General features: G+C 47.9%; 1 protein-coding gene and 1 long non-coding RNA gene across 2 annotated transcripts in view; both read right to left on the minus strand.

Annotated features, from left to right (window-relative positions):
- LOC116354838 (uncharacterized) overlaps positions 1 to 1144 on the minus strand; it is a 2132-nt gene extending 988 nt beyond the window's left edge. Inside the window, exon 1 of the long non-coding RNA XR_004204073.1 lies at positions 1 to 1144. This exon is cut by the window's left edge and continues 462 nt beyond it. This is a non-coding gene — a long non-coding RNA (uncharacterized LOC116354838).
- Positions 1145 to 4789: 3645 nt separating this feature from the next.
- The window catches only part of eya1 (EYA transcriptional coactivator and phosphatase 1), a 97716-nt gene continuing 75814 nt past the window's right edge, over positions 4790 to 26691 (minus strand). Inside the window, 9 exon segments of the mRNA XM_031795320.1 lie at positions 4790 to 5260; positions 14550 to 14648; positions 19285 to 19406; positions 20874 to 20988; positions 21401 to 21440; positions 21442 to 21545; positions 21548 to 21561; positions 22425 to 22467; positions 22470 to 22482. Coding sequence (XP_031651180.1) covers positions 5178 to 5260; positions 14550 to 14648; positions 19285 to 19406; positions 20874 to 20988; positions 21401 to 21440; positions 21442 to 21545; positions 21548 to 21561; positions 22425 to 22467; positions 22470 to 22482 — 633 coding nt within the window. The 3' untranslated portion in view covers positions 4790 to 5177.

Genomic DNA, 26691 nt, shown 5'->3' on the forward strand with positions numbered 1-26691 from the left:
CACAGTCCTATCATAACAAGAGCTCAGTACGGTTATCCCCTATCTATCTCACCACTTCAGTCCACAGTCCTATCATAACAAGAGCTCAGTACGGTTATCACCTATCCATCCCACCACTTCAGTCCACAGTCCTATCATAACAAGAGCTCAGTACGGTTATCACCTATCCATCCCACCACTTCAGTCCTATCATAACAAGAGCTCAGTACGGTTATCCCCTATCTATCTCACCACTTCAGTCCACAGTCCTATCATAACAAGAGCTCAGTACAGTTATCCCCTATCTATCCCACCACTTCAGTCCTATCATAACAAGAGCCCAGTACACTTATCACCTATCTATCTCACCACTTCAGTCCACAGTCCTATCATAACAAGCACAATCAGAAAAAAAGGCATCATATGAATTTCATTTTCAACTACAGAAATTCAAAAGGTGGGACACTAGAAGAACACAATCATTTTTTCAAAATTGTAAATAAAAACACTACTTCATACAAAAATGTACGCTGTACAATAGTTTTTGTTATAGCGCTTGTAGAGAAGATAATAAAACCTATTTAAAACCTATTTGTTTTTTTCTTTTTCATTCCTGAAAGCTGAACGTTTCCTAAATTCATTAAAATGGTACTCTATACGGCTCGGAGTCTAGGAACTGACCGAGGGGTAACATTTAAAAATAAAAAACCTACCAACTCAGTCCAGATCAGACATCTCTATCCCAAGATGCAATGGTATTATCATGTCAATTACATTAGCTTTAAAATACACACGGTTGGTTTGTGCTGCAAGCTAGTGAAATGCCCACACAACAAGTTCTGAACAACGTTTCCAAGTAAGTGAACATGAACAATAAAAATACCCCAATGAAACATGGATCTACACAGTGTTGGACTGGGATTCAATCCGATCGTGCTTGTAGACAATGCGGCTTTTAAAGCCAATGCTACCTCATTGGTGAGATCGAATTCGACAATCGCACGGCTGCAGATTGAATCCCAGGCCTTGATTCAGAGGGAAACCGCTGTGTTGAATTGTGACTGAAATCACACTATTTCATACTATACTGAGTGTAAATAGAGAGAGAGAGAGAGAGAGAGAGAGAGAGAGAGAGAGAGAGAGAGAAAGAGAGAGAGACAGAGAGAGAGAGAGAGGAAGAGAGAGAGAGGAAGAGAGAGAGAGAGAGACAGAGAGAGCCAGAGAGACAGAGAGAGAGAGAGAGAGAGAGAGAGAGAGAGAGAGAGAGAGAGAGAGAGAGAGAGAGAGAGAGAGACAGAGAGAGAGAGAGAGAGAGAGAGAGAGAGAGAGAGAGAGAGAGACAGAGAGAGAGAGAGAGCGAGAGAGACAGAGAGAGAGAGAGAGAGAGAGAGAGAGTACGAGGAAGAAACATCACTGACTGAACACAATGATCATTGACACTTGACATCCATGCTTTTGGTCTTGAACAAAACAAGTTATATCACAAAATCTAATTTTCATCTACATGTTTGTTTGTTAGTTTTATTGGTTCAAAAACAAGCTCAACACATCGTCACCATCATCGTTGCTCGATTAGCCTTTTGACTTCAATGAAAACATCATCACCTTTGTACCGACAGTATTAAACAAATATTATATAGGAAGGGATCGTCCAGTCATTGCAATTTTGCACACGTTAAAAAGACTTCCTCTGTACACGATTGTCTCGGGAATCATTGTACATTAAGTTTCTTAATTATTTTTTACATGATTGGAAAATCCCTTTTTAGTTTTGTTTATTTTAGTTCTTCATCATCATCGTCTGTCTTCCTCCTCGTTCGTCTTGGTGTGGTATAGTGTGGATGGTCTTCCTCCTCCTTCATCTTGGTGTGGTATAGTGTGGATGGTCTTCCTCCTCGTTCGTCTTGTGTGGTATAGTGTGGATGGTCTTCCTCCTCGTTCGTCTTGGTGTGGTATAGTGTGGATGGTCTTCCTCCTCCTTCGTCTTGGTGTGGTATAGTGTGGATGGTCTTCCTCCTCCTTCGTCTTGGTGTGGTATAGTGTGGATGGTCTTCCTCCTCCTTCGTCTTGGTGTGGTATAGTGTGGATGGTCTTCCTCCTCGTTCGTCTTGGTGTGGTATAGTGTGGATGGTCTTCCTCCTCCTTCGTCTTGGTGTGGTATAGTGTGGATGGTCTTCCTCCTCCTTCGTCTTGGTGTGGTATAGTGTGGATGGTCTTCCTCCTCGTTCGTCTTGGTGTGGTATAGTGTGGATTGTCTTCCTCCTCCCTCGTCTTGGTGTGGTATAGACTCACAAAGTCTCAGTTCACAAATAATAAGAAGCACAGGACTCTCAGGCTGAGGCCAAGCCAGACAGGACTCCCAGGCTGAGGCCAAGCCAGACAGGACTCCCAGAATGAGGCCAATCCATACAAGTTAGAACAACAAGAGCCCCTCTGTCTCTATATACCACGGAGAGAGAGAGAGAGAGAGAGAGAGAGACAAAGAGAAAGAGAGAGAGAGAGAGAGAGAGAGAGAGAGAGAGAGAGAGAGATAGAAGAGAGAAAAAGAGAGAGAATCAGAAAGAACGAGAGATTTCGATGGAGAGTTTGTTGTTGCCCTCAGTCGGGGGGTTTGGTGCGACTTGTAGTGTAGCTGAGCTCTGTGACCTGGTCAGTCCAGGCAACTCCAGGCTTCAGCGTTAGTCGTTAGTGTCAGACTCCCGGCCAGGAGGGAGGGCGGCACAGACAGACAGATAGACGAGGCCATAAAAGACTGCAGCTGCAACTCCGTAAATTATTCACTCTTCTCCACTCCATCAGAACAGAAAAAATTAAAACAGTTCATTATTAAGACGAATTGTGTCCGTATGTCAACACGGTGTCAACCCGGTGTCAACACGGTGTCAACACGGTGTCAACCCGGTGTCAACACGGTGTCAACACGGTGTCAACCCGGTGTCAACACGGTGTCAACACGGTGTCAACCCGGTGTCAACACGGTGTCAACCCGGTGTCAACCCGGTGTCAACACGGTGTCAACACGGTGTCAACCCGGTGTCAACCCGGTGTCAACCCGGTGTCAAGCCGGTGTCAAGCCGGTGTCAACACAGTGTCACTGCTCAGTTTCTCTTTCTTTAAGCTTATTTTCTTCTCTCTAGTGGTAGTTTGGGGAGGACACGCCAGGAGAGAGGAAGAGGAGGACACGCCAGGAGAGAGGACGAGGAGGACACGCCAGGAGAGAGGAAGAGGAGGTCACGCCAGGAGAGAGGAAGAGGAGGACACGCCAGGAGAGAGGAAGAGGAGGACACGCCAGGAGAGAGGAAGATGAGGACATGACAGGAGAGAGGAAGAGGAGGACATGACAGGAGAGAGGAAGAGGAGGACATGACAGGAGAGAGGAAGAGGAGGACATGACAGGAGGGAGGAAGAGGAGGACACGCGGAAGGCAAGCGGGCGTCACAGGGCCTATTCTGGGCTGGGGGGGTCACTAGGTGTGGGACTGAAGTGGCGCTGGTGAAAGTTGAAAGGTTGCAGTGTGAAGTGGAGAAGTAGGGCCTGGTAGAGTGGTTAAGATATGTGGAGGGCTTGGGTCAGGTAGGTATAGAGGCATTTTGAGGCCGGTAGGGCCCAGGTGGTAGCTGTGTAAGATAGGTAGGTGGTAGGTTGTAGCTGTGTAGAGTAGGTAGGTGGTAGCTGTATAGAGTAGGTAGGTGGAGGTGGTAGCTGTGTAGAGCAGATAGGTGGTAGCTGTGTAGGGTAATTAGGTGGTAGCTGTGTAGGGTAGGTAGGTGGTAGCTGTGTAGAGTAGGTAGGTGGTAGCTGAGTAAGGTAGGTTGGTGGTAGCTGTGTAGGGTAGGGAGGTGGTAGCTGTGTAGGGTAGGTAGGTGGTAGCTGTGTAGGGACCGGTAGGGGCCAGTAGGTGTAGGGGCCGGTAGGGGCCAGTAGGTTGATGTAGGCGCAGATAGGGGCAAGTAGGTTGATGTAGGGGCCGGTAGGGGCCAGCAGGTATGTAGGGGCCAGTAGGTTGATGTAGAGACCGGTAGGGGCCAGTAGTGTAGGGGCCGGTAGGGGCCAGTAGGTTGATGTAGAGACCGGTAGGGGCCAGCAGGTTGATGTAGAGACCGGTAGGGGCCAGCAGGTTGATGTAGGGGCCGGTAGGGGCCAGCAGGTTGATGTAGAGACCGGTAGGGGCCAGCAGGTTGATGTAGGGGTTGGTTGGTTGATGCAGGGGCCAGTAGGTTGATGTAGAGACCGGTAGGGGCCAGCCGGTTGATGTAGGGACCGGTAGGGGCCAGTAGGTTGATGTAGGGGCAGATAGGGGCCAGTAGGTTGATGTAGGGGCGGGTAGGGGCCAGCAGGTATGTAGGGGCCAGTAGGTTGATGTAGAGACCGGTAGGGGCCAGTAGGTGTAGGGGCCGGTAGGGACCAGTAGGTTGATGTAGAGACCGGTAGGGGCCAGCAGGTTGAAGTAGAGACCGGTAGGGGCCAGTAGGTTGATGTAGGGGCCAGTAGGTTGATGTAGGGGCCAGTAGGTTGATGTAGGGACTGGTAGGGGCCAGCAGGTTGATGTAGAGACCAGTAGGGGTCAGCAGGTTGATGTAGAGACTGGTAGGGGCCAGCAGTTTGATGTAGGGACTGGTAGGGGCCAGCAAGTTAATATAGAGACTGGTAAGGGCCAGTAGGTTGATGTAGGGGCCGGTTGGGGCCAGCAGGTTGATGTAGAGACCGTTAGGGGCCAGTAGGTTGATGTAGGGGCCAGTAGGTTGATGTAGGGGACAGCAGGGTGATGTAGAGACCGGTAGGGGCCAGCAGGTTGATGTAGGCACTGGTAGGGGTCAGCATGTTGATGTAGAGACCGGTAGGGACCAGTAGGTAGTTGTAGGGGCCAGTAGGTTGATGTAGAGACCGGAAGGGGCCAGCAGGTTGATGTAGGGGCCAGTAGGTTGATGTGGAGACCGGTAGGGGCCAGCAGGTTGATGTAGAGACCGGTAGGGGCCAGCAGGTTGATGTAGAGACCGGTAGGGGCCAGTAGGTTGATGTAGGGGCCAGTAGGTTGATGTAGAGACCGGTAGGGGCCAGCAGGTTGATGTAGGGGCCAGTAGGTTGATGTAGGGGCCGGTAGGGGCCAGCAGGTTGATGTAGAGACCGGTAGGGGCCAGTAGGTGTAGGGGCCGGTATGGGCCAGTTTCGGGGTTGGGCGGTGTAGTGCCAGGCGGTAGCTACAAGTACTCTAGGTCCAGAGCATGGTGGAGGGCCATGAGGTCAGAGTGGCTGGAGATTCTCCAGAACGGCATGTTGTGCTGCGGAGGGGAAAAAGGGATGTTACAAGAGGTATCTCAAACATTTTAGCTGTTCAGGAAATTGTAAAAAACGTCCATATTTTACTATTAAGGAACATTATATCACAAGAAGCATATTTGACTACATTTTCTTGCTAGAGACATGGCATCTTACGGAAAAGCAGGGGAGGGGAAAGGAACAAGACTGCAACAATAGTTGACCAAGATCCACTATCCTGGCAATAACACAGCCGTGATGGTTCAATATATATATTGAATGGTACTACTGGTACTATAACTAATGATGGTACTACTGGTACTATATCTAATGATGGTACTATATCTAATGATGGTACTATAACTAATGATGGTACAATAACTAATGATGGTAATATAACTAATGATGGTACTATATCTAATGATGGTACTACTGGTACTAATGATGGTACTACTGGTACTATATCTAATGATGGTACTATATCTAATGATGGTACTATATCTAATGATGGTACTACACCTAATGATGGTATTATATCTAATGATGGTAGTATAACTAATGATGGTACTACATCTAATGATGGTACAATAACTAATGATGGTACTATATCTAATGATGGTACTATATCTAATGATGGTACTACTGGTACTATATCTAATGATGGTACTATATCTAATGATGGTACTACTGGTAATTTATCTAATGATGGTTTTACTGGTACTATATCTAATGATGGTACTACTGGTAATTTATCTAATGATGGTACTACTGGTACTATATCTAATGATGGTACTATATCTAATGATGGTACTACTGGTACTAATGATGGTACTATATCTAATGATGGTACTATATCTAATGATGGTACTATATCTAATGATGGTACTATTTGACTATATCTAATGATGGTACTATAACTACTGATGGTACTATAACTACTGATGGTACTATAACTACTGATGGTACTATAACTACTGATGGTACTATATCTACTGATGGTACTATAACTACTGATGGTACTATAACTACTGATGGTACTATAACTACTGATGGTACTATAACTACTGATGGTACTATAACTACTGATGGTACTATAACTAATGATGGTAATATATCTACTGATGGTACTATAACTAATGATGGTACTATAACTACTGATGGTACTATAACTACTGATGGTACTATAACTACTGATGGTACTATAACTACTGATGGTACTATATCTAATGATGGTACTATAACTACTGATGGTACTATAACTACTGATGGTACTATAACTACTGATGGTACTATAACTACTGATGGTACTATAACTACTGATGGTACTATATCTAATGATGGTACTATATCTAATGATGGTACTATAACTACTGATGGTACTATAACTACTGATGGTACTATAACTACTGATGGTACTATAACTACTGATGGTACTATAACTACTGATGGTACTCTGCTTCAAACTAACAAAACAAAATTCAATGGTAGTTAATGTTCTTTGAACTAAATAAAATATAACTAAAAACACCTAATGCTGAATTTGACTGCTATAGAGAGACAGCCCAGCTAATCAGACATTGTTCCCATGCAAGTAGCAGAGAGGGAGAAACATGAGTCGGAGAGAATGAAAGGGTCTTGTCAGGTAGAGTCCTCGACCTCCCTCCCTCCCCCCTGTGGTCCATTACCTCTGTCTTATCAAAGCTTTCTCTCAAAGTTCTCTCTCTCCCAGGCGTATGTTCCACTTAGAAGCCCCCTCTCTCCCTCCCTCCCCCTCTCAGAGTTCTCTCCCTCCCTCTCTCCCTCCCTCCCCCTCTCAGAGTTCTCTCCCTCTCTCCCTCCCTCCCCCTCTCAGAGTTCCCTCCCTCTCTCCCTCCCTCCCCCTCTCAAAGTTCTCTCTCTCCCAGGCATATGTTCCACTTAGAAGCCCCCTCCCTCTCTCCCTCCCTCCCCCTCTCAGAGTTCTCTCCCTCTCTCCCTCCCTCCCCCTCTCAGAGTTCCCTCCCTCTCTCCCTCCCTCCCCCTCTCAGAGTTCCCTCCCTCCCCCTCTCAGAGTTCCCTCCCTCCCTCCCCCTCTCAGAGTTCCCTCCATCCCCCTCTCAGAGTTCCCTCCCTCCCCCTCTCAGAGTTCCCTCCCTCCCTCCCCCTCTCAGAGAGCCCTCCCTCTCCCTCTCAGAGTTTTCTCCCTCCCCCTCTCAGAGTTCCCTCCCTCCCCCTCTCAGAGTTCCTCCCTCCCCTCTCAGAGTTCCCTCCCTCCCCCTCTCAGAGTTCCCTCCCTCCCCCTCTCAGAGTTCCCTCCCTCCCTCCCCCTCTCAGAGTTCCCTCCATCCCCCTCTCAGAGTTTTCTCCCTCCCCCTCTCAGAGTTCCCTCCCTCCCCCTCTCAGAGTTCCCTCCCTCCCCTCTCAGAGTTCCCTCCCTCCCCCTCTCAGAGTTCCCTCCCTCCCCCTCTCAGAGTTTTTCTCCCTCCCCCTCTCAGAGTTCCCTCCCTCCCCCTCTCAGAGTTTTCTCCCTCCCCTCAGAGTTCTCTCCCTCCCCCTCTCAGAGTTCCCTCCCTCCCCCTCTCAGAGTTCCCTCCCTCCCCCTCTCAGAGTTCCCTCCCTCCCCCTCTCAGAGTTCTCTCTCTCCCTCCCCCTCCTCAGAGTTCCCTCCCTCCCCCTCTCAGAGTTCCCTCCCTCCCCTCTCAGAGTTCCCTCCCGCCCCCTCTCAGAGTTACCTCCCTCCCCCTCTCAGAGTTCTCTCTCTCCCTCCCCCTCTCAGAGTTCCCTCTCTCCCCCTCTCAGAGTTCCCTCCCTCCCCCTCTCAGAGTTCCCTCCCTCCCCCCTCTCAGAGTTCTCTCTCTCCCTCCCCCTCTCAGAGTTCCCTCCCTCCCCCTCTCAGAGTTCCCTCCCTCCCCCTCTCAGAGTTCCCTCCCTCCCTCGCCCTCTCAGAGTTCCCTCCCTCCCTCCCCCTCTCAGAGTTCCTCTCTCCCTCCCCCTCTCAGAGTTCCCTCCCTCCCCCTCTCAGAGTTCCCTCCCTCCCTCGCCCTCTCAGAGTTCCCTCCCTCCCCCTCTCAGAGTTCCCTCCCTCCCCCTCTCAGAGTTCTCTCTCTCCCTCCCCCTCTCAGAGTTCCCTCCCTCCCCCTCTCAGAGTTCCCTCCCTCCCTCGCCCTCTCAGAGTTCCCTCCCTCCCCCTCTCAGAGTTCCCTCCCTCCCTCGCCCTCTCTGAGTTCCCTCCCTCCCTCCCCCTCTCAGAGTTCCCTCCCTCCCTCGCCCTCTCAGAGTTCCCTCCCTCCCCCTCTCAGAGTTCCCTCCCTCCCCCTCTCAGAGTTCCCTCCCTCCCTCGCCCTCTCAGAGTTCCCTCCCCCCCCTCCCCCTCTCAGAGTTTCCTCTCTCCCTCCCCCTCTCAGAGTTCCCTCCCTCCCCCTCTCAGAGTTCCCTCCCTCCCCCTCTCAGAGTTCCCTCCCTCCCTCGCCCTCTCAGAGTTCCCTCCCTCCCCGTCTCAGAGTTCCCTCCCTCCCCCTCTCAGAGTTCTCTCTCTCCCTCCCCCTCTCAGAGTTCCCTCCCTCCCTCCCCCTCTCAGAGTTCCCTCCCTCCCCCCTCTCAGAGTTCCCTCCCTCCCTCGCCCTCTCAGAGTTCCCTCCCTCCCTCCCCCTCTCAGAGTTCCCTCCCTCCCTCGCCCTCTCAGAGTTCCCTCCTTCCCCCTCTCAGAGTTCCCTCCCTCCCCCTCTCAGAGTGCCCTCCCTCCCTCCCCCTCTCAGAGTTCCCTCTCTCCCTCCCTCTCTCAGAGTTCTCTCTCTCCCCCTCTCAGAGTGCCCTCCCTCCCTCCCCCTCTCAGAGTTCCCTCCCTCCCCCTCTCAGAGTGCCCTCCCTCCCTCCCCTCTCAGAGTTCCCTCTCTCCCTCCCCCTCTCAGAATTCTCTCTCTCCCAGGCGTATGTTCCACTTAGAATGTTTCCAGTGACCCTTAAAAAGCTCTTTGCTTTTTGTTTTGTAAATTGTCTTTGCTTTCAAGTTTAAAGGCTGGAGATGGTATCTTCCTCTCTGTCTCTCTCAATTTTCAATTCAATTGAAGGGCTTTATTGGCATGGGAAAACGTACAGTATGTTAACATTGCCAAATCAAATGAAGTAGATAGATAATAAATAAGAAAAAGTCAAACGAACAATAAAAATGTACAGTAAATATTACACCCACAAAAGTTCCAAAAGAATAAAGACATTTCAAATGTCATATGATGTGCAAATAGTTCAAGTACAAACGTGGAAGTAAATATAAATACATATGAGTTGCATTTACATTTAAAATGGTGTTTGTTCTTCACTGGTTGCCCTTTTCTTGTGGCAACAGATCACAAGTCTTGCTGCTGTGATGTCACACACTGGAATTTGTTTTGTTTAAAAAAAAAATGTGGATCTGTGTAATCTGAGGGAAATATGTGTCTCTAATATGGTCATACATTTGGGAGGAGGTTATGATGTGCAGCTCAGTTTCCACCTAATTTTGATGGCAGTGTGGACATAGCCTGTCTTCTCCCGAGAGCCAGGTCTGCCTATGGCCTTTCTCAATAGCAAGGCAATGCTCACTGAGTCTGTACATAGTCAAAGCTTTCCTTAAGTTTGGGTCAGATACAGTGGTCAGTGTGTACTCTCTGCCAAATAGCATTCTAGTTTGCTCAGTTATTTTGTTAATTCTTTCCAATGTATAAAATAATTATATTTTTGTTTTCTCATGATTTGGTTGGGTCTAATTGTGTTGCTGTCCCTAGGCTCTGTGGGGTCTGTTTGTGTTTGTGAACAGAGCCCCAGGACCAGCTTGCTTAGGGGACTCTTCTCCAGGTTCATCTCTCTGTAGGTGATGGCTTTGTTATGGAAGGTTTGGGAATCACTTCAATTCAGGTGGTTGTAGAATTGAATGTCTCTTTCTCTGATTATGATAAATAGCAGGTATCAGCCTAATTCTGCTCTGCATGCATTATTTGGTGTTTTACGTTGCACACAGAGGATATTTTTGCAGAATTCTGCATGCAGAGTCTCAATATGGAGTTTGTCCCATTTTGTGAATTCTTGGTTGGTAAGCGGATCCCAGACCTCACAACCATAAAGGGCAATGGGTTCTATGACTGATTCAAGTATTTTTAGCCAGATCCTAATTGGTATGTTGAAATTTATGTTCCTTTTGATGACATAGAAGGCCCTTCTTTACCCTGCAGTAGTTTATATGTCGGGGGGCTAGGGTCAGTCTGTTATATCTGCAGTATTTCTCCTGTCTTGTCCAGTGTCCTGCAGCTTAAGCTGCATCCGTGTCTCACCCCACGGCCCCATGGAAAGAAATGTGTGTGTTTTTGACAATATTAACCGTACTCTTGTTGTTTGTGTACATGGATTTGAAGGAAGCACAGTGATGCCGAAACATTGGTGATTTACCCAATAAATTACCTGGAGTTTATATTTGGAGTGTGGGACTCTCTTCATCTTTAGAGCTTATAGTTGTATTTTCCCCCCCCAACACCACTTTCCATCAGTTTGTATAGCAGACCCTCATGCCAAATTGAGACAAAGGCATTTTTTTTAATCAACAAAGCATGAGAATACTTTTTCTTTGTTTTGTTTTGTTTTGTTTGTTTGTCAATTAGGGTGTGCAGGGTGATTACGTGGTCTGTCATACGGTAATTTGGTAAAAAATTAAAAAATTTAAAAATGACATTTGCTCAGTACATTGTTTTCATTGAGGAAATGTACGAGTCTGCTGTTAATGATAATGCAGAGGATTTTACCAAGGTTGCTGTTGACGCATATCCCACGGTGGTTATTGGGGTCAAATGTGTCTCCACTTTTGTGGATTGGGGTGGTTAGTCATTGGTGACAAATATTGGGGAAAATGCCAGACTTATATATTTCTTATATATTTGGTCTATATTTTATAATTTCATCGACACCACGAGAGAGAGAGAGAGATAGAGGTAGAGAGAGCGAGAGAGAAGGAGAGAGAGAGAGAGAGAGAGAGGTAGAGAGAGAGACAGAGAGAGGTAGAGGTAGAGAGAGAGACAGAGAGAGAGGTAGAGGTAGAGAGAGCGAGAGAAGGAGAGAGAGAGAGGGAGAGAGAGAGAGAGAGGTAGAGGTAGAGAGAGCGAGAGAGAAGGAGAGAGAGAGAGGGAGAGAGAGGGAGAGGTAGAGAGAGTAAGAGAGAGGAAGTCTAACAACCTGAGTATTGTGATCTAGCTGCGTTGTGAAGTGCATCAAAAGCGTTTCACCCAGCAGCCTTTCTTGTTCTCTCTAACAGGGTTGTCATTGCAGTAAATATCCTAATCTCATCAACAAAGATTTAAGCTGTGTGTTCTATTTCTGCTCTGCTGTAAACCTGAAAGGATCTGTCTAGCGTTACGCTGCTTAGGGCCATGGGTAAGAATATTTTTCTCACCTGTACACGCTCTCTATTTCTCTCCCTCTACTTTCTCTCTCCTTCTATCTCTTTTCCCCTGCTCTCTCTCTCTTTCTCTCTCTCTCTCTATATCTCTCTACCCCTGCTCTCTCTCTCGTTATATCTCTCCCTATCTCTCTCCCTCGTTATCTCTCTCTCTCGTTATCTCTCCCCCTCTCTCTCCCCCTCTCTCTCTCTCTCTCTCTCTCTCTCTCTCTCTCTCTCTCTCTCTCTCTCTCTTAACAGCCACCCTAAGACCCATTCACGGCCACCCTAAGACTCTCTCTCTCTCTCTCTCTCTCCCTATCCACCCTAAGACCCATTCAAGGCCACCCTAAGACCCATTCACAGCCACCCTAAGACCCATTCACAGACACCCTAAGACCCATTCACAGCCACCCTAAGACCCATTCACAGCCACCCTAAGACCCATTCACAGCCACCCTATGACCCATTCACAGCCACCCTAAGACCCATTCACAGCCACCCTAAGACCCATTCACCCTAAGACCCATTCACAGCCACCCTGAGACCCATTCACAGCCACCCTAAGACCCATTCACAGCCACCCTAAGACCCATTCACAGCCACCCTAAGACCAATTCACAGCCACCCTAAGACCCATTCACAGCCACCCTAAGACCCATTCACAGCCACCCTAAGACCCATTCAAGGCCACCCTAAGACCCATTCACAGCCACCCTAAGACCCATTCACAGCCACCCTAAGACCCATTCACCCTAAGACCCATTTACGGCCACCCTAAGACCCATTCACGGCCACCCTAAGACCCATTCACCCTAAGACCCATTCACAGCCACCCTAAGACCCATTCACAGCCACCCTAAGACCCATTCACAGCCACCCTAAGACCCATTCACAGCCACCCTAAGACCAATTCACAGCCACCCTAAGACCCATTCACAGCCACCCTAAGACCCATTCACAGCCACCCTAAGACCCATTCAAGGCCACCCTAAGACCCATTCACAGCCACCCTAAGACCCATTCACAGCCACCCTAAGACCCATTCACCCTAAGACCCATTTACGGCCACCCTAAGACCCCATTCACGGCCACCCTAAGACCCATTAACAGCCACCCTAAGACCCATTCACAGCCACCCTAAGACCCATTCACAGCCACCCTAAGACCCATTCACCCTAAGACCCATTCACAGCCACCCTAAGACCCATTAACAGCCACCCTAAGACCCATTAACAGCCACCCTAAGACCCATTCACAGCCATCCTAAGACCCATTCACGGCCACCCTAAGACCCATTCACCCTAAGACCCATTCACGGCCACCCTAAGACCCATTCACCCTAAGACCCATTCACGGCCACCCTAAGACCCATTCACCCTAAGACCCATTCACAGCCACCCTAAGACCCATTCACAGTCACCCTAAGACCCATTCACCCTAAGACCCATTAACAGCCACCCTAAGACCCATTCACAGCCACCCTAAGACCCATTCACAGCCACCCTAAGACCCATTCACCCTAAGACCCATTCACGGCCACCCTAAGACCCATTCACCCTAAGACCCATTCACGGCCACCCTAAGACCCATTCACCCTAAGACCCATTCACAGCCACCCTAAGACCCATTCACAGCCACCCTAAGACCCAATGAAGGATTCAAACTCATGGAATTTCAATTCATGAATTGATGAGTTAAAATGGGGTTGACCCTAAAGCCGAATCATACTGTATCTTTATCTACTATAGATACTGATATCGTGTATCTATATCTACTATAGATACTGATATACTGTATCTATATCTACTATAGATACTGATATACTGTATCTATATCTACTATAGATACTTATATACTGTATCAATATCTACTATAGATACTGAGATAAAGTATCTATTTCTACTATAGATACTGATATACTGTATCTATATCTACTATAGATACTGATATACTGTGTCTATATCTACTATAGATACTGAGACACATATCTGGAGTACTTCTCCTGTCCTATTCGGTGTCCTGTGTGAATCTAAGTGTGCGTTCTCTAATTCTCTCCTTCTCTCTTTCTTTCTCTCTCTCGGAGGACCTGAGCCCTAGGACCATGCCCCAGGACTACCTGACATGATGACTCCTTGCTGTCCCCAGTCCACCTGGCCATGCTGCTGTTCCAGTTTCAACTGACCTGAGCCCTAGGACCATGCCCCAGGACTACCTGACATGATGACTCCTTGCTGTCCCCAGTCTACCTGGCCATGCTGCTGCTCCAGTTTCAACTTCCACCTGACTGTGCTGCTGCTCTAGTTTCAACTGTTCTGCCTTATTATTATTCGACCATGCTGGTCATTTATGAACATTGAACATCTTGACCATGTTCTGTTATAATCTCCACCCGGCACAGCCAGAAGAGGACTGGCCACCCCACATAGCCTGGTTCCTCTCTAGGTTTCTTCCTAGGTATTGGCCTTTCTAGGGAGTTTTTCCTAGCCACCGTGCTTCTACACCTGCATTGCTTGCTGTTTGGGGTTTTAGGCTGGGTTTCTGTACAGCACTTTGAGATATCAGCTGATGTACGAAGGGCTATATAAATAAATTTGATTTGATTTGATTTGATATACTGTATCTATATCTACTATAGATACTGATATACTGTATCTATATCTACTATAGATACTGATATACTGTATCTATATCTACTATAGATACTGATATACTGTATCTATTTCTACTATAGATACTGATATACTGTATCTATTTCTACTATAGATACTGATATACTGTATCTATATCTACTATAGATACTGATATACTGTATCTATATCTACTATAGATACTGATATACTGTATCTATATCTACTATAGATACTGATATACTGAATCTATATCTACTATAGATACTGATATACTGTATCTATTTCTACACTTTCCCTCTCTTACCTTTTTGAGCCTTGCTCCTCTTCCACTCCGTCTCCCACGACAACGTAAACAACTTTCCTCCCGAATCTCTGAATTACCCTCTCAAAACAGCTCTCCTTCCCTGTGGACAGACAGACAGGTTAGAGAGACAGACAGACAGGTTAGAGAGACAGACAGACAGACAGGTTAGAGAGATAGACAGACAGATAGACAGGTTAGAGAGACAGACAGACAGGTTAGAGAGACAGACAGACAGACAGGCTAGAGAGAAAGACAGACAGACAGGTTAGAGAGACAGACAGACAGGTTAGAGAGACAGACAGACAGGTTAGAGAGACAGACAGACAGACAGACAGGTTAGACAGACAGACAGACAGGTTAGAGAGACAGACAGACAGGTTAGAGAGACAGACAGACAGGTTAGAGAGACAGACAGATAGGTTAGAGAGACAGACAGACAGGTTAGAGAGACAGATAGACAGGTTAGAGAGACAGACAGACAGGTTAGAGAGACAGACAGACAGGTTAGAGAGACAGATAGACAGGTTAGAGAGACAGACAGACAGGTTAGAGAGACAGACAGACAGGTTAGAGAGACAGACAGACAGGTTAGAGAGACAGACAGACAGGTTAGACAGACAGACAGACAGACAGGTTAGAGAGACAGACAGGTTAGAGAGACAGACAGACAGGTTAGAGAGGCAGATAGACAGGTTAGAGAGACAGACAGACAGGTTAGAGAGACAGACAGACAGGTTAGAGAGACAGATAGACAGGTTAGAGAGACAGACAGACAGGTTAGAGAGACAGACAGACAGGTTAGAGAGACAGATAGACAGGTTAGAGAGACAGACAGACAGGTTAGAGAGACAGACAGACAGGTTAGACAGACAGACAGACAGACAGACAGACAGGTTAGAGAGACAGATAGACAGGTTAGAGAGACAAACAGACAGGTTAGAGAGACAGACAGACAGGTTAGAGAGACAGACAGGTTAGAGAGACAGACAGACAGGTTAGAGAGACAGACAGACATGTTAGAGAGACAGACAGACAGACAGACAGACAGACAGACAGACAGACAGACAGACAGACAGACCACAATAGTGCCCTATACACCCTACCCTATAGGGCCCTATACACCCTACCCTATAGGGCCATGGTGAAAACTAGAGCTATTTAGGGAATAGTGCCCTATACACCCTACCCTAAAACAGAGCAATGGAGAATTGTATACGGTACTACAGTATGTAGAAACAACACTGTGTTTGAGCGTAAACTGCCTTCAGGCTCCCTTTTAAAACATGATGCTTCACCATAGTATGACTCAGTGTAAACAGTAGAGTCCCAGCCAGGGCATTTGATACGATCAGCTCAGCAGATAAAGACAATGTGAGACACATTAAAGTGTTTCGTTCTCCTCCCCAGAAACTAAATCAGCATCACATGCTACAGTGTGTGGAAACAGCTTCACGTTACGGTCATCCCTGCATACTCTACTCTACAGACACAACCGTTGGCTGACTGACTGACTGGTTGGTTGACTGACTGGCTGACTGGCTGACTGGTTGGTTGGCTGACTGACTGGCTGACTGGTTGGTTGACTGACTGGCTGACTGGCTGACTGGTTGGTTGGCTGACTGACTGACTGGCTGACTGGTTGGTTGGCTGACTGACTGACTGGCTGGCTGACTGGCTGACTGGTTGACTGGTTGACTGGCTGACTGGTTGACTGACTGGCTGACTGGTTGGTTGGTTGACTGACTGGCTGACTGGTTGGTTGGTTGACTGACTGGCTGACTGGTTGGTTGGTTGGTTGGTTGGTTGGTTGACTGACTGACTGACTGGTTGGTTGACTGACTGGCTGACTGGTTGGTTGGCTGACTGACTGGCTGGCTGGTTGGTTGGCTGACTGGTTGGCTGACTGGTTGGTTGACTGACTGACTGACTGACTGACTGGCTAGCTGGTTGGTTGGCTGACTGGTTGGCTGACTGGTTGGTTGACTGACTGACTGACTGACTGGCTGACTGACTGGTTGGTTGACTGACTGGCTGACTGGTTGGTTGGCTGACTGACTGACTGACTGGTTGGCTGACTGACTGACTGGCTGACTGGTTGGTTGGCTGACTGACTGACTGGTTGGCTGACTGGTTGGTTGACTGACTGACTGACTGGCTGACTGGTTGGTTGCCTGACTGACTGGCTGACCGGTTGGTTGGTTGGTTGACTGACTGACTGACTGACTGGCTGACTGGTTGGTTGGTTGACTGACTGACTGGCTGGCTTACCGGTTGGTTGACTGGCTGAACGACTGGTTGGTTGGCTGACTGACTGACTGACTGGCTGACCAGTTGGTTGACTGACAGACTGACTGGCTGACTGACTGGCTGACCGGTTGGTTGATTGGCTGATCGACTGGTTGGTTGGCTGGCTGACTGACCGACTGGTTGGTTGGTTGGCTGGCTGACTGAATGACCGGTTGGTTGACTGGCTGATCGACTGGTTGGTTGGCTGACTGGTTGGCTGACTGGTTGGTTGGCTGACTGACTGACTGGCTGACCAGTTGGTTGACTGACAGACTGACTGGCTGACTGACTGGCTGACCGGTTGGTTGACTGGGCTGATCGACTGGTTGGTTGGCTGGCTGACTGACCGACTGGTTGGTTGGTTGGCTGGCTGACTGAATGACCGGTTGGTTGACTGGCTGATCGACTGGTTGGTTGGCTGACTGGTTGGCTGACTGGTTGGTTGGTTGGCTGACTGGTTGGCTGACTGACTGACTGGTTGGCTGACTGGTTGGCTGGCTGACTGGTTGGCTGACTGGTTGGTTGGCTGACTGACTGGCTGACTGAATGGCTGACTGACTGACTGGCTGGCTGAGTCTCCGGCTGTAAATGGTGCATACTCTTTGCTCCTTTTTTTAAACTAGAAACTAAAATGGTTCTTCAGCTGTCCCTATAGGAGAACCCTTTGAAGAACCCTTTTTGATTCCGGGTAGAACTCTTTTGGGTTCCATGTAGGACTGTTTCCACAGAGGGTTCTACATGGAACCCAAAACGGTTCTATGTGGAACCAAAAATGGTTCTCCCTGGAGCTAAAAAGGGTTATCCTACGGAGACAGCCGAAGAACCCTTTTGGAACCCTTTTTTCTAAGAGTGCAGGGATTGAAGGAGGCAGGAAGGAGGGAGGAAGGAGGGAGGAAGGAGGCAGGAAAGAGGGAGGAAGGAGGCAGAAGGAGGGAGGAAGGAGGGAGGAAGGAGGGAGTGCATTGGATGTAGAATGACATAAATGCGATGAAGTGGTTTCATATGCAGGGCCTGAGAGAGAGAAAGAAAGAGAATATGAGGGAGGGAGGGAGAGAGCGAGAGGAAGAGAATATGAGGGAGGGAGAGAGAGAGAGAGAGAGAGAGGAAGAGAATATGAGGAAGAGAGAGAGAGAGATGAAGAGAATATGAGGGAGAGAGAGAGAGAGGAAGAGAATATGAGGGAGAGAGAGAGAGAGAGAGAGAGAGAGGAAGAGAGAGAGAGAGGAAGAGAATATGAGGGAGAGAGAGAGAGCGAGGAAGAGAGAGAGAGTGAGGGAGAGAGAGAGAGAGAGAGAGAGGAAGAGAGAGAGAGAGAGAGAGAGAGAGAGAGAGAGAGAGAGAGAGAGAGAGAGAGAGAGAGAGAGAGAGAGAGAGAGGAAGAGAGTATGAGGGAGAGAGAGAGAGAGAGAGAGAAAGAGAGAGAGAGAGGAAGAGAGAGGAGAGAGAGAGAGAGAGGAAGAGAGAGAGAGAGAGAGAGAGAGAGAGAGAGGAAGAGAGAGAGAGAGAGGAAGAGAGAGAGTGAGGAAGAGGGAGAGAAAGAGAGAGAGGTAGAGAATATGAGGGAGAGAGAGAGGAAGAGAGAGAGAGAGAGAGGAACAGAGAGAGAGATAGAGGAAGAGAATATGAGGGAGGGAGAGAGAGAGAGATAGGAAACTTCTGTATTTGTAATGTTTACTGTTAATTTGCATTGTTTATTTCACTTTTGGATATTATCTACCTCACTTCCTTTGGCAATGTTAACACATGTTTCCCATGCCAATAAAGCGCCTTGAATTGAATTGAGAGAGATAGAGAGGGAAAGAAAGAGAGAGGATAGAGAGATGGAGTGAGAGGGAGAGGGAGAGGGAGAGAGAGGATGAGAGAGAAAGAAGAGAGAGAGAGAGAGAGAGAGAGAGAGAGAGAGAGAGAGAGAGAGAGAGAAAGAGAGAGGATAGAAAGAGAGAGAGAGAGACAGAGAGAGAGAGAAATAGAAAGAGAGAGAAGAGAAAGAGAGAGGATAGAGAGAGAGAGAGACAGAGAGAGAGAGAGAGAGATAGATAGAGAGATGGAGTGAGAGAATAAGAGAGATAACGAGGCCCTGCAACAGGAAAATGATTCTGTTTGATTAAAGTTCTTCCTTCAGAGAAAGACATTAACTCTCTCCAGCGTCCGGCCCCCTCTACAGCACAGACCAATCCCCCGGCCTCCTCAACGTCACGGACCAATCACACGCCATGTTTACACATATATTCATTAGGATGAGCATTCTGATGAGTCCTGTAACCCACTACAGGACCAGACAGACAGACAGACAGACAGTCAGACAGACGGATGGACGGACAAGACAGACAGACATAGACAGGTAGACAGACAAGATAGACAGATAGACAGACAACATGTCAATACAAACAGGGCAATAGAGAGACAAACATACAGGTAGACATTGAAAACAGAGAGGATAACTTATTTACCTATTTTGGTAGCACTATAAATATTGTCAATAGGAAACACTATCCCCAGTCCGTACAGCAGGACTTTAGCCAGGGCAGGTATGAGCTGGGTGGTGGTCACCAGGATATTCACACAGTTCGACCTGCAACACAGAGGAGGACGAGAAGAGAAGGATGAGAGGAGAGAAGAGAGGGATGAGAGGTATGAGAAGAGGGATGAGAAGACGTATGAGAAGAGGTATGAGAAGACGTATGAGAAGAGGGATGAGAAGACGTATGAGAAGAGGTATGAGAAGAGGTATGAGAAGAGGGATGAGAAGACGTATGAGAAGAGGTATGAGAAGATGTATGAGAAGAGGAATGAGAAGACGTATGAAAAGAGGGATGAGAAGACAAATGAGAAGAGGGATGAGAAGACATATGAGAAGAGGGATGAGAAGACGTATGAGAAGTGGGATGAGAAGACGTATGAGAAGAGGGATGAGAAGAGAGATGAGACAAGGAATGAGAAGAGGGATGAGAAGAGGTATGAGAAGAGGGATGAGAAGAGGGATGAGAAGAGAGATGAGAAGAGGGATGAGAAGAGAGATGAGAAGAGGGATGAGAAGAGGGATGAGAAGAGGTATGAGAAGAGAGATGAGATGAGGAATGAGAAGAGGTATGAGAAGAGGGATGAGAAGAGGGATGAGAAGAGGGATGAGAAGAGGTATGAGAAGACGTATGAAAAGAGGGATGAGAAGACGTATGAGAAGAGGGATGAGAAGACGTATGAGAAGAGGGATGAGAAGACATGAGAAGAGGGATGAGAAGACGTATGAGAAGAGGGATGAGAAGAGAGATGAGACGAGGAATGAGAAGAGGGATGAGAAGAGGTATGAGAAGAGGGATGAGAAGAGGGATGAGAAGTGAGATGAGAAGAGGGATGAGAAGAGAGATGAGAAGAGGGATGAGAAGAGGGATGAGAAGAGGTATGAGAAGAGAGATGAGATGAGGAATGAGAAGATGTATGAGAAGAGAGATGAGATGAGGAATGAGAAGACGTATGAGAAGAGGGATGAGAAGAGGGATGAGAAGAGGGATGAGAAGAGGTATGAGATGAGAGATGAGATGAGGAATGAGAAGACGTATGAGAAGAGGGATGAGAAGAGGGATGAGAAGAGAGACGATAGAGCGATGATTAAGAGAAGAGAGGGAGAGGATGACACCAATCCGTCTACAGAACTGCGTGGGAGGACAACATCAACACAGGAACAGCAGTCTAACGGGACAAATGGATTGGAGTTCAAGTCTTTTTTTAAAGGGTTTTACCATGCTATCTTTCTAAAGGGACAGATGAAGCCTATACCACCATCACTAAAGGCTACGCCTCAAAGGGCATCCTATTCCCTACATACTGTAGGGCCAACTGGTCAAAAGGAGTGCAATATGTAGAGGATAGGGTATGATTTGGGATACGGCTAAATAATCCTTGTGTTTTCTTTTGTTGGTGAATATACAGTTGTCTAATTTCCACCACATGCTGGTGGCGGGGACTGCTGGGTGGGAGTCCTACCTTGAGAGGATTCATGTGAGTGTGTGTGTGTGTGTGTGTGTGTGTGTGTGGGTCCTACCTTGAGTGGATTAATGTGAGTGCTTTCAGTGCCAGTGTTAACCAGGAGTCAGTCAAAGCTTCAATTTCTGCTCTCAATTGTAACCAGGCTTCTCGTTTGGCTGGGCCCAGCAGACCTGAGAGGAGAGGATACACGCGAAGAAACAATGTTTAGGTTGGAGCCACCTCTAAATACCTTGAGTCTCAGCAAGGCAGAGGTGTGTGTGTGTTCAGAGCGAGGCAGAGGTGGTGTGTGTGTGTTCAGAGCGAGGCAGAGGTGGTGTGCGTGTGTTCAGAGCGAGGCAGAGGTGGTGGTGTGTGTGTTCAGAGCGAGGCAGAGGTGGTGTGCGTGTGTTCAGAGCGAGGCAGAGGTGGTGTGTGTGTGTTCAGAGCGAGGCCGAGGTGGTGTGTGTGTGTGTTCAGAGCGAGGCAGAGGTGGTGTGTGTGTTCAGAGCGAGGCAGAGGTGGTGTGCGTGTGTTCAGAGCGAGGCAGAGGTGGTGTGTGTGTGTGTTCAGAGCGAGGCAGAGCAGTGTGTTATTGGGGATTACCTCCAACGTTATTTTTGTAGGTGGTGTAGATTTCTTTTACTTCGTCTGTAGCGGAAGGCCAGTTTTCTCATCCAGTCCACTCCTCCTCTCACGCCCGTGGCCAGGCACAGGTTGGCACTGGTCGCTGCCGCGTGGAACCCATCGAACCAAAGTTATATGTACTGCATGGGCACAGAGAGCAAGAGACAACGAGAGAGAGGGAGAGAGAACACAGAGAGAGAGAAAGAGAGAGAGAGAGAGAGAGAGAGAGAGAGAGAGGAGAGAGAGAGAGAGGGGGGAGGTGGAGGGAGAGAGAGAGAGAGAGAGAGAGAGAGAGAGAGAGAGAGAGAGAGAGAGAGAGAGAGAGAGAGAGAGAGAGAGAGAGAGAGAGAGAGGGAGAGAGAGAGAGAGAGAGAGAGAGAGAGAGGGGGGGAGGGGGAGGGAGAGAGAGAGAGGGGGGAGGGGGGAGAGAGAGAGAGAGAGAGAGGAGAGAGAGAGAGAGAGAGAGAGAGAGAGAGAGAGAGAGAGAGAGAGGGGGGAGGGGAGGAGAGAGAGAGAGAGAGAGAGAGAGAGAGAGAAGAGAGAGAGAGAGGGAGAGAGCGGGGGGGGGGGAAGTCAAGAAACAAATAAAAAAATATTAGTTCAAACTGGCACCACTGCTGACGCTAGGAAAAACAGTGAGATCCCAGGAACAGATCATTGTGATTGGTTGAGAACTGTAGTTTAGAACATTGTGATTGGTTTAGAACTGTAGTTTAGAACATTGTGATTGGTTTAGAACTGTACTTTAGATCATTGTGATTGGTTTAGAACTGTAGTTTAGAACATTGTGATTGGTTTAGAACTGTACTTTAGAAATTGTGATTGGTTTAGAACTGTACTTTAGAACATTGTGATTGGTTTAGAACTGTACTTTAGAACATTGTGATTGGTTTAGAACTGTACTTTAGAACATTGTGATTGGTTTAGAACTGTACTTTAGAACATTGTGATTGGTTTAGAACTGTACTTTAGAACATTGTGATTGGTTTAGAACTGAATCTACCTCAGATCCTGACCGTTGTCATCAGATGAGACGTCATCGATGTAACCTGGTCACACTCCTAAAACACAGAGAGGAGATACGTGGAGTAAATATAGATGCATAATACCACATTCACATGAACATTTCAAAATAATCCACATCATTATCTTCAAAGCAGTTCAAGTACACATTTTACCCTTATAATTTTGAAAGAGCAAAATAGCATTTTCTCTCAAGTTATATTTCCAAACACATGACAAGTTTTCATTTACTGAGGAACTCACTCTAATTGAAAATCTCTCTCTCCATCTCTCTCTCTCTCTCTCTCTCTCTCTCTCTCTCTCTCTCTCTCCTCGTCTCTGCTCACTCTCCTCTTCCCTCGCTCCCCTCACTCTTCTCTCTCCTCTCTCTCCTCTCTCTCTCTCTCTCTCTCTCTCTCTCTCTCTCTCTCTCTCTCCTCCTCTCCTCTCTCCTCTCTCTCCTCCCTCCCTCCCTCTCATCTCTCCCTCCCCCTCCCTCTCTCTCTCTCTCTCTCTCTCTCCTCCCTCACTCAATCAATCTCTCTCTCCATCATCACACCCTGATCCCCTAATCCAACCCCTCATCAGAGGATTCATTGATTAACCACGTGATGGGAGCAGACTGATCCCCTAATCCAACCCCTCATCAGATGATTAATTGATTAACCACGTGATGGGAGCAGACTGATCCCCTAATCCAACCCCTCATCAGATGATTAATTGATTAACCACGTGATGGGAGCAGACTGATCCCCTAATACAACCCCTCATCAGAGGATTAGTTAGCAGCCTGGAATGTCGAGGTTGAATGAATTAACCCTTTCAGTGAATAACGATATGCACTGCTCAAAAAATAAAGGGAACACTTAAACAACACAATGTAACTCCAAGTCAATCACACTTCTGTGAAATCAAACTGTCCACTTAGGAAGCAACACTGATTGACAATACATTTCACATGCTGTTGTGCAAATGGAATAGACAACAGGTGGAAATGATAGGCAATTAGTAAGACACCCCCAATAAAGGAGTGGTTCTGCAGGGGGTGACCACAGACCACTTCTCAGTTCCTATGCTTCCTGGCTGATGTTTTGGTCACTTTTGAATGCTGGCGGTGCTTTCACTCTAGTGGTAGCATGAGACGGAGTCTACAACCCACACAAGTGGCTCAGGTAGTGCAGCTCATCCAGGATGGCACATCAATGCTGCGAGCTGTGGCAAGAAGGTTTGCTGTGTCTGTCAGCGTGTCAGCGTGTCCAGAGCATGGAGGCGCTATCAGGAGACAGGCCAGTACATCAGGAGACGTGGAGGAGGACGTAAAAGGGGAACAACCCAGCAGCAGGACCGCTACCTCCGCCTTTGTGAAAGGAGGAGCAGGAGGAGCACTGCCAGAGCCCTGCAAAATGACCTCCAGCAGGCCACAAATGTGCATGTGTCTGCTCAAATGGTCAGAAACAGACTCCATGAGGGTGGTATGAGGGCCCGACGTCCACAGGTGGGGGTTGTGCTTACAGCCCAACACCGTGCAGGACATTTGGCATTTGCCAGAGAACACCAAGATTGGCAAATTCGCCACTGGCGCCCTGTGCTCTTCACAGATGAAAGCAGGTTCACACTGAGCACATGTGACAGACGTGACAGAGTCTGGAGACGCCGCGGAGAACGTTCTGCTGCCTGCAACATCCTCCAGCATGACCGGTTTTGGCGGTGGGTCAGTCATGGTGTGGGGTGGCATTTCTTTGGGGGGGCCGCACAGCCCTCCATGTGCTCGCCAGAGGTAGCCTGACTGCCATTAGTTACCGAGATGAGATCCTCAGACCCCTTGTGAGACCATATGCTGGTGCGGTTGGCCCTGGGTTCCTCCTAATGCAAGACAATGCTAGACCTCATGTGGCTGGAGTCTGTCAGCAGTTCCTGCAAGAGGAAGGCATTGATGCTATGGACTGGCCCGCCCGTTCCCCAGACCTGAATCCAATTGAGCACATCTGGGACATCATGTCTCGCTCCATCCACCAACGCCACATTGCACCACAGACTGTCCAGGAGTTGGCGGATGCTTTAGTCCAGGTCTGGGAGGAGATTCCTCAGGAGACCATCCGCCACCTCATCAGGAGCATGGCCAGGCGTTGTAGGGAGGTCATACAGGCACATGGAGGCCACACACACTACTGAGCCTCATGTTGACTTGTTTTAAGGACATTACATCAAAGTTGGATCAGCCTGTAGTATAGTTTTCCACTTTAATTTTGAGTGTGGCTCCAAATCCAGACCTCCATGGGTTGATAAATTTGATTTCCATTGATAATTTTTTGTGTGATTTGTTGTCAGCACATTCAACTATGTAAAGAAAAAAGTATTGAATAAGAATATGTCATTCATTCAGATCTAGGATGTTTTATTTTAATGTTCCCTTTATATTTTTGAGCAGTGTATATTAATTCAATGCAAACCTTATTTTATCAGAAAGTTGTCTCAAGTCACATTCTAGAAGAGATGAGGGGAGAGAATAGATAGGGGAGAGATGAGGAGGGGAGAGAATAGAGAGGGGAGAGAATAGAGAGGGGAGAGAATAGAGAGGGGTGAGAAGAGGAGTGGAGAGAAGAGGAGGGGAGAGAAGAGGAATGGAGAGAAGAAGAGGAGAGAGAAGAGGAGGGGAGGGAAGAGGAGTGGAGAGAAGAGGAGGGGAGAGAAGAGGAATGGAGAGAAGAAGAGGAGAGAGAAGAGGAGGAGAGAGAAGAGGAGGGGAGAGAAGAAGAGGAGAGAGAAGAGGAGGGGAGAGAAGAGGAGGGAGAGAAGAGGAGGGGAGAGAAGAGAAGAAGAGGAGAGAGAAGAGGAGAGAGAAGGGGAGGGGAGAGAAGAAGAGGAGAAAGAAGATGAGGGGAGAGAAGAGGAGGGGAGAGAAGAAGAGAGAGAAGAGGAGTGGAGAGAAAAGGAGGGGAGAGAATAGGAGGGGAGAGAATATAGAGGGGAGAGAAGAGGAGTGGAGAGAAGAAGAGGGGAGAGAAGAGGAGGGGAGAGAAGAGGAGTGGAGAGAAGAAGAGGAGAGAGAAGAGGAGGGGAGAAGAAGAGAAGAGGAGGAGAGAGAAGAGGAGGGGAGAGAGGAGGGAGAGAAGAGGAGGGGAGAGAAGAGGAGGAGAGAGAAGAGGAGGGGAGAGAGGAGGAGAGAGAAGAGGAGGGGAGAGAAGAGGAGGAGAGAGAAGAGGAGGGGAGAGAGGAGGAGAGAGAAGAGGAGGGGAGAGAATAGAGAGGGGAGAGAAGAGGAGGGGAGAGAAGAGGAGGGAGACGAGTGGAGAGAAGAAGAGAAACGTAGGGAGAATAAAGACATCCACGGTGTTAATGGACAGCGTGTGTCTGTTGGCACATTGGTGTCTGTCCGTGTGTGTATGTGTCTGTGTGTGTGTGTGTGTGTGTCTGTGTGTGTGTGCGTGTGTGTGTATGTGTGTGTGTCCGTGCATGCGTCTGTGTGTGTGTGCATGTGTCTGTGTATGTGTGTGTGTGCATGCGTCTGTGTATGTGTGTGTGTGTGCATGCGTCTGTGTATGTGTGTGTGTGTGTGCATGCATCTGTGTGTGTGTGTGTGTGTGTGTGCTCTGACTCGTCTTGGAGAGGGATTCTGCAGCTCTCTCTGATTCAGCCGCCCCTCAGTAACAGAATCCAGACGTTCTGCTAAATGCAACCTACTAGAAAAATTGAACCTGATGCTAACCGCCAATGAAATTATGACCTCTGATTACTACTGCGCCACACACCAGCACAGCCCCAGGGCTAGGGTCAGAGCACTGCACAGCCGAGAACTCTCTCTCTCTCTCTCTCTCCTGCTCTCTCGCCTAGTCGAACACACACTTTCTAACGTTCTCTCTCTCTCCCTTTCTTTCTAACTCTCTCTCTTTCTCTCTTTCGAACTCTCTCTCTCTCTCTCGAAAATCTGTTATTAGTTTTCCATTTATAGGAGTGTTCCACTACCCCGTTCCTCTCCTCCCTCTCCTCTCTCCTCCACTTCAGAGAGGGCTAAATGTGAAGGAGTCCTGGTTCTACGGGCCAGAGCAAGGCAGGCTCACTGCAAACTGCAAAATATACTTTTATAACGAATGTGTAATAATGCTTTATAATGTCCTTCATAACGTCTTTGAATGCAGTTATAATAATAATAATAATAATAATAATAAGTAATGTGTTATGATACAGACTATAAGAAAGTGGACAAAAGCAAAAGTAACACAAAAATAACAAAGTAAAGAGTAATCAAGAGAACTCAAAATTAACACACC

The sequence above is a fragment of the Oncorhynchus kisutch genome, linkage group LG18 (assembly GCF_002021735.2).
Source record: "Oncorhynchus kisutch isolate 150728-3 linkage group LG18, Okis_V2, whole genome shotgun sequence".
Taxonomy (NCBI): Eukaryota; Metazoa; Chordata; class Actinopteri; order Salmoniformes; family Salmonidae; genus Oncorhynchus; species Oncorhynchus kisutch.